At 42.3% G+C, this 16,681-nt stretch overlaps 1 protein-coding gene across 1 annotated transcript in view; it reads left to right on the plus strand.

Moving 5' to 3' along the window:
• The first annotated feature begins 2,184 nt into the window (after positions 1-2,184).
• mctp2a (multiple C2 domains, transmembrane 2a) overlaps positions 2,185-16,681 on the plus strand; it is a 29,244-nt gene continuing 14,747 nt past the window's right edge. Inside the window, exons 1-16 of the mRNA XM_068739045.1 lie at positions 2,185-3,186; positions 3,844-3,903; positions 3,985-4,096; positions 6,403-6,545; positions 6,631-6,707; positions 6,806-6,920; positions 7,028-7,051; positions 9,392-9,571; positions 10,292-10,422; positions 10,528-10,714; positions 10,902-10,995; positions 11,082-11,184; positions 11,263-11,365; positions 11,463-11,567; positions 11,658-11,732; positions 12,027-12,146. Coding sequence (XP_068595146.1) covers positions 2,188-3,186; positions 3,844-3,903; positions 3,985-4,096; positions 6,403-6,545; positions 6,631-6,707; positions 6,806-6,920; positions 7,028-7,051; positions 9,392-9,571; positions 10,292-10,422; positions 10,528-10,714; positions 10,902-10,995; positions 11,082-11,184; positions 11,263-11,365; positions 11,463-11,567; positions 11,658-11,732; positions 12,027-12,146 — 2,628 coding nt within the window. The 5' untranslated portion in view covers positions 2,185-2,187. The remainder of the gene's footprint in view (positions 3,187-3,843; positions 3,904-3,984; positions 4,097-6,402; positions 6,546-6,630; positions 6,708-6,805; positions 6,921-7,027; positions 7,052-9,391; positions 9,572-10,291; positions 10,423-10,527; positions 10,715-10,901; positions 10,996-11,081; positions 11,185-11,262; positions 11,366-11,462; positions 11,568-11,657; positions 11,733-12,026; positions 12,147-16,681) is intronic.

Raw genomic sequence — 16,681 nt, forward strand, 5'->3', positions numbered from 1 at the left:
TGACACGTGTATCATTTCTGTCTTTACAGAAACATTCAGAGTACCTAGAAACATGAAATGCTGCTGTGAACAGCATGTTCCTCCATTAATATCAATAAAAAAATAGAGTATATTAAAGGTGTGCAATGCAACACCTTTTGGTTCTAAAGTGTTTCAAGGGACATGCTTGCTTAAGTAGAATTTCTATGCTTTATCCTACTTCTATTTTGTGTTGAGTTAAAAAATAACTAAATTGACTTGCAACATTTTTAAAAGCCTGGAAGACAATGCAAGGTTAAAGGTCAGCTGTGTTGCTGCATCTTTCATGGTGGCTTCCAGCCTGAAGGCTGGCGTGTGCGCATCACCCTCTGTTTGTCCCCAAGTGCGTGTTCTTGGCTTCCAGTCACTTGGACCAGCTGGAGCTGCAGACTGGAACTGGTCCAATGTGCCTGTGTAGAGTAACCAAGCAGGCTTTCGGGTTGTTTGCGTTGAGTGAGAAGAAGGGCGACAGCCACCTGCCATGGGGCTTGCCCCGTTCAGATCCCCAGCCCTGCCATTCATGTGTGAGCCAACTTAGGTTTTTTTTTTTTCATGTGGGCCTGATCTCCTTAAGACATGAGCAAATGTTGAACATGAATCAGTCCAGACTCGGACACATCTGTTGTCATATAGTCTCTACGGTTCATCACAGAGCAGGAGAGAGAGAGTGGACACTAGTGGGTCTATTGGCAGCTATAGTTTAGACTTTGCAAACACAAATGTTCAGTTCTGAGAGAGCTTAGGCTAAATCGTGTTCCAGTGTAAACTAATGCGGGGCTGCGTGGAATAAATAGAATTTGGTATGACAAGGCAGCCGCCCTGCGCCAGATCCATGCTGATGATCAGATAAAATGAACAGCCAGCTTTTCATATGTCTCAGTCCTGTTGTGGAATCCATCAGACGTATTTTGAACAGATAAGAAGGACACTTCTAGAATTATGCTAGATTATGCCATATATATTTTTTCTAATACTTGGACCCATAAGAGAACACATTAGAAGAGATGAAGCGCAATGACTGCAATGTTTACACAAATGTCATGAGAATCCAGGATCTCTTCTGGATCATCACCAAAATGTCATCATCTGTTCCTGCCAACACTTCCTGAACATTTTTATCAAGATCCGTCTGTAACTTTTTGAGTGATCTTGCTAAAAACGGACAGATAGACAGACAGATAAACGCCTGCAAAAACATCACCTCCTTGGTGGAGATAATAAATCGACTGGCGGGCAGGAGCGAAGATAGATAACACTTCTCAGCCTGCTTCACTGAGAGAAGCTGTTTCATATCGTATCAGTGCATCATCAGATTTCATATCTTGGTAAATTACCTGAATATACTCATTTATTTCCCTAAAACCACATTCCTGAAGTGATACTGTGAAGTGCCGGGAGGACTCAAGTCCCGCTACAACATTCTTGAAGTCATTGAAACTCACCTTGCTAGACGAGTATATCTGGTTTTACCTAGTTTAACATCTCCACCAATCACTTGTCTTTAAAGTTCAGCAGAAACGTGCTCCACTCGTCACACCCTTCGACACACTTCCTTCTTTTCTTACGCAAGTTGCTTCTGTGAAACGCTCCGTTGCTCTCAGTGGATACAGATTCAGCGAGCTGGTCAGGAAAATTCAAGAGAACAGGTAGAGTACATTGTATTTTTCTTATTTACACAGGTATAATCCTTAAAGCAATAAATAACTCATTTAGTTTCTTCATTAGTGTTTTTGAGATCAGACTTTCAACCTCAGCTCTGACGGGAAGATTTTTCGATGATAATGTAGCCTGCGGTTGATTATGGTGATTTCTATTCGCCAATTAGATACATTTTCGAGTGTCAACATATGATGTCTTAAAGTGTATAATCTGGTGTTAATACAACTTTACAGATTTTTTATTGTCACCTGCTGTAAAAGCAACATACACAACATAGGCCAAGAGTCTGTACTAAAATTGAGTGTCCGACAAGAGATGTGGAACACGATAGAAAAAATGTCTCTGAAGTCGTATAGATTTTAGGAAAAGAAAACATGTTAGTGCCGCAATCAGAGGCTACATCTATAAGATGTTAAAACGTCTTTTTTTTTTACTGCTGGCTTTGACTGGTACACATGACAAAAAGCATTTTAATATCAAATTTATTTATTTTTAAAGGTATCATTCAGGATGGAGGTCAAGAAAAAGAATTTCTTGGATCACTTGCGCCTGAAAACTAAATTGCTGAACATGAAGAAGCCCCGTAAAAAAGCGGCTGCTAAACAGGGGAAGAAGCTAGCCTATCGGCGCAGCGTTTCCGTACCAGATCTAAGGATGGTGCCGGGAGAAGCGTCGGCCTTTGACACTTCATCGAATACTTCCGAAACCATGTTCTTTGGCATCTCCCCTGGAATGAGTGATTCAGATTCTATTGCAAGCAGCTCCAACAGCGATGGACTCGTTATGACTGAAAAGCTGAGTGACCCAGAAACCAGACGTAAAGTTCACACTGATTCCACAACTGCTGCTGCCAATAGAATGAGTATGCCAGAATACGTACAGGACCTTTATGTGGAAACTAATGACATCATAAATTCAGCATCAGAGAACAAGACGAACTTGGCTTATGAAGGATTGTATGTACAAATGGATAAAAGAGTCCGTGGTAATGTGCCAAAATTTAACTATGACCCTACCCCTGTGCCAAGAACCATTTTTCCTTACCCAGTTGTCCGCTCACCAAAACAAGACACTTTAGACGGAGAGGGCTTCTATGGTGAAGATACCCCATCAGAAAAAGCACATTTGAGTGCTATTTCTGCAGCACTGAACAGGGCAAGCTCATTTGGAGACCAGATGGATCTTTACACACAGAAGAAGACCATAATATTTGAGCAGAAAAATCCTTCATCTGACAAAGGAACTCCACCAGTAATTAAAAAAGCTCCTGCAGACAGATCGTCTCTGACATTAGATACTCTAGGTATCCCTTTGGAGGGTGCAGATGGTACCTCTCAGGATGCAAGCTGTGACACTCTTAGCAAGGATCAATTCAACATGCTCTGGACAGAAGACTCAGAGGAACTTGACCGAGAATCCTGCTTTCCCCTTTTCACGAAAGATTTGTCGATGGAAGAGGCCTTGCTTGAAAAAGCTCAGTCTGTGGAGACCCTGGATGAATTAGCAGAGGTTAGTTCCACTGATCAGTTGTTGTATTTCACAACATGAACAGTAAGAACATCATATTGTTTTTCTTTTGTCTTCTTCTGTATGAAATGTTTGTTCAGATGTCCAAATAGTCGTTTCCTTTAATGCGATTACCATAAATCCAAACTGTGTTAAGTCTGCATCAACATGCATATGATAAATGACAATATGATATCACTCCAGTGTGACTCAATGGACGCACACACACACACAGGTCAGGAAAACTTGTGTAATACAGACGCATTGCATTTTGGGGAGGGACACAAATAGCCTTAGCCTTGAGCCAATATAGATACAAAAACAAATCTGTTCCGGCCATCTAAAAACACCCAAATCAATGCCAATAGCAATGAGAAAAAAAATACGTTTTTAATTGTTATATAGATACACGCACACATAAGAAATTACACAATAAATTATATGCAGCATTACTGTAATATAAAATGTGGCTTTATTATGAGATAAACTTCGAAACAGACAGTAGCGCTAACAGTTATTACATAATTGTATTTTACACGTACTCTTACATAAACTTAGATATAATAGTTCTGCCTGTGGAAGGCTTTGTGTTCTTGATAGCATACTTGAGGATTGTACATATCGTTGTTTCATAAATGTATTTATAACTTTTCTGCATAGATGTCCACGGAGCCTTGTGATTTTGATGCTGGAAGTGGGACTGATCCTCTGGATTGCTCTGTGAGTACTCCCTGCTGGGCCCATTGACATATGACAGTCACCTGCTAAGAACAGCCTGTAAATGTGAACGTTTCTCCACAGCTTAATATTACAAGTGACCCTGAGGTCCAAATACCTCCTGCAGCCCAGAGATACCTCCTGAATATTACCCTGAAGCAGGGAAAGAACCTGGCCATCAGAGACAAGCGCTCTGGTAGGTCACAAGACTGCTGGTTACCCCACAAGAACTTTCATAGTCTTTAAGTCTACGTCATCCTTTAGAGCGTTAATTTTGATTTATTTTGTAAAAGAAATCCAATGTACAAAATACACACAAATGGAAATATTCATAATGACAACAAACGTACCGGTAAGTAAAATAACACTGAATCAGAGCAAATACTAGGAATGTTTTGGACAGATAATAAAAATAATAACAAGCTCTTTATAAGCTAATACAGATGTTCTCTTAACTGTGGGAATTTCTGAAATAGAAAAGTAAGTAAAAGTAAACTAAGTTTAGATCATGAGATGGCATTTCAGAATTCTTAATAATTACGAGGAGATTATTGCTGTTAATGTGAGTTAGCCATTGACAACAGGGCGAGCCCTCAATAAAACATGTTCATGCAATGCTTGCATATCTTGCTGTATTTACTACAGAAGGGCGTTGAAAAAGAGAATGTGCTGATCTCTATAAAGACAAAATGGGCTACGTTCAGTTGAGACTATTGTTTGCTTGTAAGGGTGTCAGCTCTTGTCAAGTTTGTAAGTGCAAGGATGAATAGAAGCAATAGAGAACTATGTTGTTTGACGGGTTTGAGGCTGGAATGTATCATAAAAATCACTACGGATGTACCTGATACTTAAGCAACTGATTGTATGCAAAGTATAAAGGCTGTGGACTTTCATTATAGCTTTCACTCATAATTGTTTCTTGAAACTAATCCTTTGGCTATTCCATTTTCAAAATGATGATGTTGTGTTAACGTACTCCACTAATGTATCATGTAGTGTTAGAAACCACTGAAGAAATAATACCAACTCCTCATATTTGATATTAAAAATGAGTCTTGTTAATGGTAAATTTTAAATATATTTAATTATGTAATTAATTATAATGAAAAAACTACATTTGTATTCATTATTTGGTTGCAATTGCTCAATATCATGTCCATGCACAAATGTAAGCATGAACTTGAAGTGAACATGAAGTGGTTTAGATGCCGACACATCTAAGTTGACATTCCAAAGCTGAATTAACTTTTGAGAATATTCTGTTGGTTGGCAAAAGGATAGAGAACGACATGTAGAACATTTCCCCCTCATCTTGACCTTTGCCCGAGGCCTTGGCTCACTCGTTTGCTTTGAGAAAACAGTGCCATCAAGTGGCCGTAAATTAAATCACAACACTTGACAAACTCAGTTTGTGGTCAGACAATTTTTAAAAACGTACTCAATGTGCCTTAATGTAAAATAAATATAGAGTATAATACAATATAATACATCTATCTATCTATCTACACACTTAGAATTATCCCCAGACTTTTCTTTTTAAAGGACTTTCTTCCTGTAAATAACTTTTTCCTTGTCATTCTCCCTTTTAGTTGAGATCTTACATTTCCTAACAAGATGGCAGCACGATGATGCAACCCTCACACACCCCTTCAATACACACCATGCTCAAGGCTGTCCAATGGCGTACATCGTCGTCATTAAATATTCTGAAAAGAGCCACGCCACCAGCCCCCACTACTTAGTTTTTGTTCTCCCCTTCTTTTCCCATTAATTTCCATCGTCACCGTTCTCGGTTATGCCAGAGCATTTCTCCCTGCTCGCCGCCACATTCTCCTCCTGTCAAGCTGCCTGGAGGTTTCCCTGTCACATGCTGGCAGGGTGGAGCTGCTGTGGGTCCTGCCTGCCTTTGCGAGATGTTCATTTGGAGTGGGGAGCTGACAGGCCTGACAGCCCATCCCCACAGGGCCTTTGTCATGTGATTCAAGCCTCCCTGCAGGCTCTCTCAAGCACCCCTTTATTCCCCTATACAAATGAAGGCATGGGACTGTCTTTCATTTTTTTTAGCCAATCTGCATGCAATTGCAGAAACAAAGAAGTCCCATACCCCCCCACACACACACACTCACACACAGACTTGGGAGATTAACACTGGTTGCTTCAAGATCTTGGTTTCTGGTTGCCTCATGTGTGCGAGTGCTTTTGCTCTTTTACAATTAAACAGACATCCTTCTGTTGGTGCCATGAGTGGGCTGCACATCCTCCTCACATTTTACAGTCTCTCAGACAACCAGCGAGGGTGAAGGATGTGTGTGTGCTTTAACAGCCATTAAGAAACAGTATTTATCATGCAAATGCAAATATAGCTTGTATTAAATATTAATGTATATACATTATAATGCTATGAAACAATTAACACTGTGGGTTTACTTGTATCATTTACATAATTATTAAGTGTGTCTCAATTTCCTTCATTTTTTCCTCTCTGCTTGCATTGGAATGTAGGTACCAGTGATCCCTATGTGAAGTTCAAAATTGATGGAAAACTGTTCTATAAAAGCAAAGTGGTCTATAAAAACCTGAACCCGCGCTGGAATGAGTCCTTCTCCCACCCCCTTCGAGACAGAGAGCATCCCATTGAACTACGGGTGAGCGTGCTTTGCAGTGTTTCCACACTGTGCAAGGGTTGCCTGTGGGCTTGTGATCTTATTGGTGTTTGTAACATTGTTACAGATCTATGACAAAAATCGGACAGCTGATGAGTTCATGGGTTCCAGCTCAATTTCCCTGAAAAATCTTGAATTATATAAGTAAGGAATATATATATACACATTTATTTTTGTTACTACTTTATCCGGCTACAGATAGCGGTCATCACTTTTCATTTTCTTGCACTGTCTGTTCACAGGACTTATGATATGGAGTTGCATGTTAATGATCCAAAAAGTAAGGAAGACGACATGGGAGTTATTTTGATTGATGTCTGCTTAATGTTTAGAGATGCCACCATCAAAAGAACACCTGTAAGTGCCTTCCTGTCGTAAGAAGTATTACTTGATACAATTCTGTCGCAAATCTCTGATTTGTCTTTTTTTTACTGACTCCCATGCATCTTATTTTTCTTTCATAGAGATGGGCACAAAAGAAGAATAAGGTATGGATTTCTCCCTATTATTTGATCATCATATTTAATGATGATATTTAATTTGTAAATTGTACACAGAAAGCCATTAGGATTTGTATTAGTTCAATTTAGTCATTTGCAATTTGGCGCTCACAGTTACCCTGATCAAAAGCACTAGGGGGCAGTAGCTCACTGTATTATGGTTCAACAAATAATGAGGCATATGATCAGGTTTCAGGCTTCCACATGTAACCTTGGATTCAGCACAGCCCATTTATTTTGTGGTTTCATAGTGAATTTTTTATTTTTTTTTGCAATACAGTACATTATTATATTCAGTATATTCATCTCTTGCCGTGAAAAAAAAAATGGGACAATATTGCATTCTGATCAAACCCAAATAATAATATTGACTGAATATATTGGCATGAAAGAACCCTTAGATGAGTATTATACAGCCGTGTCTGTTTTGTAGTAAACAAAGTTCCATCTCCTCTCAAGTGGCTTCCAATATATTGCAGCTGTAATTAGATTCAGAGTGAAACAGGAGCGTTGCTGTTTGGGACTCACACTGCAGTGAGTGGGTTGTGTTCACACCTATATAGTCACCACATCTGCCACTGCTCAGTCTCTTGATGGTCCAGTACGCATTCTCAATTTGAGATTAGATGAGAAAGGAATCAAGCCATTTTTATACACACACTGTTGGTTATCCACTACAGATGGTTAAAGATACTCAAAGGGAGACAGAAATGTGTGATGGGACTGTTCGCAATGTTCCGCTGCCTAAATCGCAGTGCTAATTTAACAATGTAACAATGCCATTTTTTTCCCCATTTCATTTTTGACAAACGAACAATGTCTTATTCCATTTAACACCTACCCTGGAAGAGCTGAAAGCCCAGCTCTTACAGCTCCACTCCCCCTCGTTCGGAACATCGTTTTCTCCCTCTGTGTTACTGCCACACACACAGGGAATGGCAAGTGCCTAAGTAAAAACTCTGCTGTGTGATAGTGTTTCAAACAGAAGGGGGCCGTATGGGAGCGGCAGTAGGGGGGTGGGGGGGGCTGCTGATCGAGGCATGTTGCCAGTATGGGATGCCTAAGTCGGCAACGCTGATCATTCTCAGGCATAGCAGGCAATAACCCAGATGTTACCATGTAATATCACAGCTGTGGATGGACGGTGCCGAGGTACCAGCCAAATGGACCTGGGTCTGAGCTCATTGGACTTGTCCCCATGCTGTCCCACCATATGGAAGCAATCGCACTGCCCTTTTAGGACCAGGAATAGATTCTCTTTAGGGGCCACTTACAGTTAAGTGGAATTGTTTTATTGGCTGCTGAGATAGAAATGTGTCCAAGATAAACACTTGGGATGACTTGGCTGAGGTCTGTTTTATATTGCTGCTCCACTCCCTCTGTTCCTCTTCTTTTGAAGGGGCTGATATTTATAGGGCTGTGCCTGTGGTGTTCCATGTTAATTCAGGTCCCTGAGATGCGCTTTGATCCCCTCCGGATTGGGTGGCAATGTGGGCTGCGACCCCGTAGTGAAGAGGAGGGGCCGGAGTGGCAGGGGAGTTGTAGAGGGGCCGTTTGAAGCGGCGTCGCCGGGGCAGTCGAAGGAGCTGGGCAATCAAAGAAGGCTCGGGCAGATTACGGTCCCGCTCTTTAATTACAGTCAGCCCGACACAACCTCTCTGCTGTTTGTTTTTACAGCCCTGGCTTATCACCGCATGGCCTCACGGGAACCCCAACATGGAAACGTATCAAGGCCTCTCCGTCTCACTCCCTCTGTGACACACAGCAGGAGAGGTGGATTATTTGCTGGCTTGTCCTTGCTTTCCAAAGTTTTCATTTTTGGTTTTGCAGTTTCACTTTAGTAGAAAACATGTACTTTTTCTTTCCCTGGTGAAACTAAGATTGATTGAATTTGCCAGCGTGCATTAAGCTTCGACGCTTGCCATACATGCTGCATGTATGTCTAATATGCTGATGAGAGAACTGCGTGGTTTGCATCATTACTCACTGCTGCCTGCTGTCTCTGGTGCATTATGCCAAGTGTCCTGCCTCTCCACACTCAGTCTGAGAGCCAGTGATGAGTGGGACTGTCACAGCCAGGGACATCTGGCTGCTCGCTGACGTCCCTCTATCCCTCTAGCTTGCGTGGTGTGGCTCGCCCGTCAGTGGATATGTGCTAATATGTTCCAGCAGAGAGCTGTGCTGCTATAGCGTAAACCTTTGTGCTACTTTCATGCACTCTGTGAACATGATGAGGTGACAGGTTGAGGCAGGGGCAGGTAAACACAGGGGGAGCTCTCGGAGCTTCCACACACGGTACCATATCTGTCTCTCTGCACCTTTGTCCAGCAGCAGAACCAGGCCACGCCAGCTCAGCGGTCCGTTGAAACACTGAAGAACCAGCTGAGGAATCAGATGTGGACTGGGGTGCTCGGAATCACCTTGGTGGAGGGACAGAACCTGCCGCAGTGTGGCCATGGGGACATTTATGTCCGGTTTCGCCTCAATGAACAGAAGTACAAGAGCAAGGTTGGATAGGTTTTTTTTCAAAAGTCTTCCCGTTATCCCACTTTTCCAACAGTCCTCATTCTCATGCTCCTCTCTCTTTTTGACGTCTGCTCTTTAAACTTCAAATCTTTGCCCCAGCCCTTATCTCTTGCTTCCCTGCGTCTTCCTCTCAGCAGGTGTCTCTCTGTGACTCACCTCCACCTTGGCTCACTGGGCCATGGCAGAGGAAGCTCATTATACTGGGCAAAGCTGCCACTCACTTCTCTCTGAGCTTCGGGTGCTGGGTGCTTCATTGCGTTCATTTGCATACCCAGCATGCCCTGCTCATCTACCTGTACTTGTTGGCCTCCCTCCCCTGATGATTCCATGGTGCACTTGTCTTGTGTTGTCGTGTTATTTCTTTGTAAACCTCTCTGCTCTCGACTCTCTTTTCTCTCTGCTTGTTTGTTTGTTGGACAAAGCTGATTCTAATTGGAAGCTGTCAGTGTTTACAATCCCAGAGTGGCTACTGAGGTGCACAGACAAATGGAGACACGTGCACACAACACACCTCTCTCTCTCCTCTCCTGCTTTGTTCAGGTTGAACTGAATGAAGACTTAATCCACCTGTCATGCAGGAGTTGCTCAGTCTGATAATGCATTAAACTTGACATTGGATCAAAGTGTGCGTGTGTGTGTGTGTGTGTGTATGCAGTCGCTATGTTACTGTATATGCTGAAACTATGACTTTACTGCCCCCAGAACCTTTGCATTCAGGCCAATCCCCAGTGGAGAGAGCAGTTTGACTTCAATCAGTTTGAAGATAACCAGGAACCTCTGCAGGTGGAGATGTGCTGCAAGAGAGGGAGGAAGGGCGAAGACTCCTGGGGGACGTGAGTATTTTTGGTGGATTGTGTTAATTTTGCCTACATGGTCTCCTTCACAGAACTAAATGGCCGTGTGTGTTTCGATTGAGCTATTTTTGTTTTGTATCTCAGGTTTGACATTGACCTGTCCAGACTTCCACTTAATGAGAGTCAGCTCTACACTCATGTTCTGAACCCAGGAAAGGGCGGGCTGGTGTTTCTGGCCACCTTGAGGCCCTGCTGGGGAGTCTCCATCTCTGACATTGAAACAGCTACGTTGGAGAAGCCTGATGAGAGAGATGAAATTCTGCAGAAATTTGTAAGAAAGTTTTTTTTTAGCTATATGAAAAGAGATTCACCAGATATTGATATTTATCGTGAGGTAATGATCCTAACATCATCTAATTTAGTAATTAGCACACTATAATCTGAAATATAGCAGATTAATTAGAGCACAATTTAATGTGGTACATTTTTTACATGTTTTTATATTCTCATTTTTTCAGAGCTTAAAGAACTCATACAAGTGTATGGGGGAGGTCGGATTCCTTCAGGTCAAGGTCATAAGGGCAATCGACCTTCCTGCGACTGACCTTAACGGTAACCTCTAACAAAAAATGACCTCTCAGGCTTCTGCTCTCATGGTCTTGGACTTTGCTTAAACTCAAGTATTTTGCTGTTCGCAGGAAAAAGCAACTCCTTCTGTGTTGTTGAACTCGGTAACAGCAAGCTCCAAACTCACACGGTCTACAAGTCTGTTAATCCGGAGTGGAGCAAAGCCTTCACATTGTAAGAATGACATCTGGAATTAAATCAGGACATCTGCTTTGAATATGAATGATATCCTCCTTAATTCCTGTGTTACAGCCCAATTAAGGACATTCACGATGTCATCAAGTTGACTGTCCTGGATGAAAATGGAGACAAAACACCAAACGTTTTGGGGAAAGTGGCCATTCCATTGCTGACGGTGAGCTCTTATATGATCATCGATCACATTACTCCTGTGAATATGTCCTGCATATAATATCTGATGTAAAAAATACAAATGATTGTAATCCTAAAAGGTTAAGAATAGGCAGGAGGTATCGCTGCTATTGAAGAAAGAAGACTTGATAGGTGGTGTATCAAGAGGAACCATCACACTGGGCCTGGATGTTATCTACAACCGAGTAAGAATTGATTCATGTGATAGCTTTCTATGTGATGAAATAACTTGTTAAACTCAATTGTTGTTTTTTTCTTCTTTTTTTTTGTCGCAGGTCAAAGCTGGTCTCAAAACCTTCAAACCAAAGGAGGCAAAATTAACAGAGGAAAACTTAAAGTTCTCGAAAAAGGTTATCTTTCTAAAGTATTTAGCAAAATTTAGCAAATGGAACAAATTTGATGTCCTCATCCCAATTACAGTAGGATGCGAGTTGTTCAAGCGGCCTCGATGCTACACCCGGTCATAGTTTGGATCGGACATAGCCAAAGTAATCAGTTTAATCGGCTTTAAAAAAAGTCTACTTCACAAGTAGCAAATAAAGGATTGTAAAACTAATTCAACCTCATTGAATTGCAAGTCACAACCATTTATTTCAGTATCAAATGATACTAACTGGTGTTTTGTTCCAATTATTTCCCATTAGGTTCTTGCCCAGAATATATATCGGGTTCGAAAAATCAGCACGGCAGTTCTGTACACGTTACAGTACATTAAAAGCTGTTTTCAATGGGAGAGCACGCAAAGGAGTCTAATAGCCTTTCTGGTAAGTCATTGCCTCACGTTAATGAACTCTCTGCAAGCCTTGGGGCCAACGAGTTTTGTCCCATTTCACTGCAGCCCAGTTTTAATTCTTCCATTTTATGCGAATTAGATTTGGAGGAGAATCTTTGGTTTAGCCATTTTCTCTCTGCAAGTCTTCTTCCCATGAAAACACTGGTTACCTTCTGTTTTTATCCCCTACATATGTGATGGATGTGCTTTATCCTTTAAATCAAACCCCACTTGGGTTTTCTCTCAGTTCTGATGATTTGAAGGGGTTTGGTTTGAGCGTTTGTACATCTGACTTCTTAGCAAAGCCTGCTAACCCAGGGGGGGGGGGGGGGGGGGGGGGATCACAGTCTCAGCCTCTTCGGCTGAAGGAATGACAGTTTGCCTCTGAGATTTGAACCTTTTTTAAATGTCTCTGTTTAGCTGTTTTTAATGAGGGTATGTGATCTAAGGTCCTAATCTTAAATAATCTGAAATCACCCCGTGAATCCCCCTCAGTACAGCACATGTAATGTCATGATTAAGAGTGTACACTTGCCACGAAAGCCCTGCCAGCCCCGTGTCAGGGTGAGGAAGCGGTCACAGACAGGGTGTGTGAAGAACTCTCCTTTCACCGCCTTTCTTCTGCCTGCTCTGCCTCAGAGTGACATGGAATTCATACCTGCTGTATTCTATAACCCTTTCTCACTGATCCTGCGGTGCAAATCCCCCCCAGGCAATGACCAGGCTCAATGTATCACAGCCTTTACAACAGCAAGACAGGCAGGCAGACACACATACAGGAAGACAGAGAACAATGCAAGGGGGGGGGGGGGGGATGAATGAGGATAGAGTGGGAAGCACGCTACTATCTAGGAGGGGGGGAAGTTGGAGCAGAGAAAGACAGTTGGGAAAGAGTGTGGTCTCGTCTCTGGAGACAGATAGCAGGAGAGACTTGGAGGCAGGGATACGGCCAGTACAGCAGGAGGATAGGCCGGCTGACGGGTGACGGGTCAGCTGGATGGGGCCGTCTTCTTCCACCTATAATTAGATCCTCACCAAGCACTCCAATCTTTCATTTCCTCTTCTACTCTACCTGCCTTTAAGGATTGTGCCACACAAAGTGAGATCTTAGAACGACGTGGAAAGACTGGCTGTTTTCATTGTGACCATCACTGTTACTGTACTGTTGTGGTTTCACTCACTATCACTCACTATCAGTGCGGGACTAGTGCTCCTGTCCACAGCCAGTCCTCCCCAGTCATCACTGCAATTAAGTTAGCGTTTGGAAGTGTCTAAAGCCGCTCGCCACCATGTGCTTCAACGGAAGCAGCTCCCACTCCTATCGTTATATCTTTAGGCAGTGGTAATAAGGTAACTGCTTCAAACATTGACAGATGGCCTCTGCTTGCCTCTCAGATGTGCATAATTACGCCACTAGTGTTTGCTCTCTTCTGCAGCAGCAGGCAGCGCAGGGCTTCTCTGGATACGCCGGTAGGAAATGCTGCAGTGGTTGGTCTAGCGTTAATATACATTACAATATATTATTTATCAAGCAGGCAGACCAGTCGTACCCTTTTACACCGTATACATCCTGTAATGCATTACCGCTGCCGTGGTTTCTACTGGGACTGCGGGATGCTCTCATAGTGCTTTACCAGGAATAGGCAGCCATTATATCACTCAGTCCCACAGGCCAATTCACTGACCTCCACGCTGCATGCATTCTGCATTTGTATCCTGTTTATGTAGATTCATGTAAGCATTATGAGGTGGTTGTTGGTGTGTCGAGTGTAAGGTGTTCAAATTTTGCATGAGGGATTGCTGCTCTATTTCAGGTCAACCAAGTGAATAGAAATGGTATTAAATAATTTTCCACACAGAAGTATTTTTTATTCGTATTAAGATAACTTTCTCTTGTGTGTACACATCCAGGAACATATAAATTTAAGATTTAAATTTGAGAGTTTATTTAGTTTCATGCTGTTACAGGAAACTGTGAGAAATGTAAATATGCATATCATTGTTACTTACATTGATCAAATTGTGTGTGTTTCACCTTCAGTTTTGTACCTTTTGATGATAGTTGTCTATTTAGGTAATAAAAATAAAAAAATCAGGGGAAGAAAAAAAACCTTTTCTCACATTTAAGTTCTTGCAATCCCTTTAAACATTGTCACCATTGAATGGAAATGCAAACAAGAAATTCAAAATGATTATTTTTGCCTCCTTTTGTTTATGCTACAGTAATGAGCCTAGAATCTGCACAGAGGTTTGACGGCAGCGTCTTCCGTGCTCTGAGAGAGAAATAATGTGACAGCTTAAATCTTCATAAAATAACAGCCTTTAGATGTGCTGTTCACTAAGAGTGAGCGAGATGAATGTGCTATACATCAGCACTGACTGCAGAAGGGTCACCCAGAGTTCTTTGCTGCAGACAAGGATGCTACCTGTAGATGGAGCTAGAGCACTACTGGAAAGGTGAACGAGGCTCTCAAAAGATCAGCTACTTTTTTTTTTTGACTGGAACCATTTGTGGGAACAACTTGGAGTAAAATCCAAGGGGAACTAAATGAGCATTAGCCGGCCAAATTAATCTGCTTCACAAGTTTGAAGTTGAGAACAATTTTGATTGAGAGTTGATGAAAGTTATTTTATTTTATTTTTTTATGAAAAAGCAAAAGGATCATTTACACTTGAAAGCTGATTTTGAGCTTTGCTGTCATTAGACCGCTTTAAGTATTTAAGCAGAGTTAATATTTTAACATATGAGGTACCTCATCTGTCAGGAGTTAGGACTAGAAAGAAACCTGCATACCTTCTGTGGGTATTTGAACCATTTTCTTTTTGTCAGTGCCAGCTAGCAACCGCTTTAGACATCATATGACAGCCTGTGAAATGCTGATTGGCGCACATCACAAACTGTAAAGATGGCATTTGATGAATGTTTGATGCGGTGCAGCTGTACACACTCCTGGCAGCTGCAGTGGGCACTTTCTTTTGGGGCTGATAGAATCATCGTCTCCCTGAATGAGGGCAGCACAGGGTCAGATCTGGATCCAAAGGGCTCGGGAGACCTCCTGTATAGAGCCAGAGCAGTCGAGGCCATTAACACCAGACCGGCCGAGATCAAAGCCATAATCAGAGTTGTCATAATTGTTCTTGTTAACACTGTCCCTTAAAACGAGATGCTTTGTGAGTCTTGGATCTGCCTGTGTGTGGTTAACTGAATTGCAGCATGGCCAAGCTTTTGTGAGAACAGCAAGCGGATTGTGCGCCTGTGAATTGTCTCCTTGTTTCTGCTTTGCATCTGTTTTGTCTGTTGGAAAAAGTTACAGGCCTTACAAGAGTGGGTTCCTTCATTCTCACGGGGGCTACACTCTCCATCTCCTTGGCTGCAGACGTTCGTAATGACTGTGTCGTGGGAATGTATGTAGAAGGAGGATAAATTACGACATTGATGGCGATGTGTGTATTCTTGGTTTTTATTCCGAGATGTAGTCATTATTAAATGGTAGTCTATGACTATTTGCAAAGTGCTCAGCAGTACCTTCTGATTTAACACAGCATTATTATGATTATTATTTAGCTTCCCTGGAAGCTATGCGTCTCTTGACAGCTCTAGAGGTTGGCTGAATGCAGCATGTAACCTTGAAGCGTGATCCCTTATTAGTGGGATTAATACGTTTTCTCTCGCTATATTCGCTTCATTAGATGTGTGAAATTGATCCCCTTTTTATACGTGTAAGAATTCCGATGTGGGTTTGGAGAACACATTTGATTTAATTTAAATTTACCAAACTAATCATTCTTCCTGACATTATTTGACATTATTACCCAGCACAAAGCAACTTTTAAACACAAACAAGTAAAGTGTTGCGAGCTGAGGAAACATTTTTATTCTAAGAAGGCAAGCTTTTGTTCTTGCACTCGGACTGATGCTTCATATCATACTTGTGTTCATCCTAATTGAAGTATGCTCCGTGTTCAACATCTTCATCATAATGGGCGCCCTTAACCCATTTGTCACATTCCTAGTCACGAAGGACACCTTTCCCCAGGCAGGCCGGTTGGCGCCCTATTGTCACCCTCGTGTGTGGCTGTTCTGGGACCGGTCTCGGCCCCGGTACGTTAACATGCGTGTGAGTTGAGCTGACAGGCAGAGAGTCCATAACACTCCCTCCCCACCTCCTCAGGGGAAAAGGCTCAAACAGCGGATCTGTCACCCAGGAGGTCACTCAGTGTTAACGCTCCCGACATGGATTAAACACTAGTGGCCAGTGCCGGGTGCAGGGTCAGTGTAGCCATCCTGACAGGCACCATGGGGCCCGGACCCAGCGCCCCGCTCCAGCTTCATGCTGGTGCTACTCTGGCCCTGGCAAGTGTCAGACAGTCAGTGATACAACAGTCAGAGCTGGCCTCATGAGCAAATACGAATTCATAGCAGTGCATGGCTGGTCTTCCTCAGAGCTTGGATGAAGAGTTGTTTTGCTCTATCTATCTTCAGTTTGTTAAGTTTAGCTTTCTGTTTTAAAAAGGGATCAATAATGT

Source organism: Brachionichthys hirsutus, chromosome 5 (genome assembly GCF_040956055.1).
Source record: "Brachionichthys hirsutus isolate HB-005 chromosome 5, CSIRO-AGI_Bhir_v1, whole genome shotgun sequence".
Taxonomy (NCBI): domain Eukaryota; kingdom Metazoa; phylum Chordata; class Actinopteri; order Lophiiformes; family Brachionichthyidae; genus Brachionichthys; species Brachionichthys hirsutus.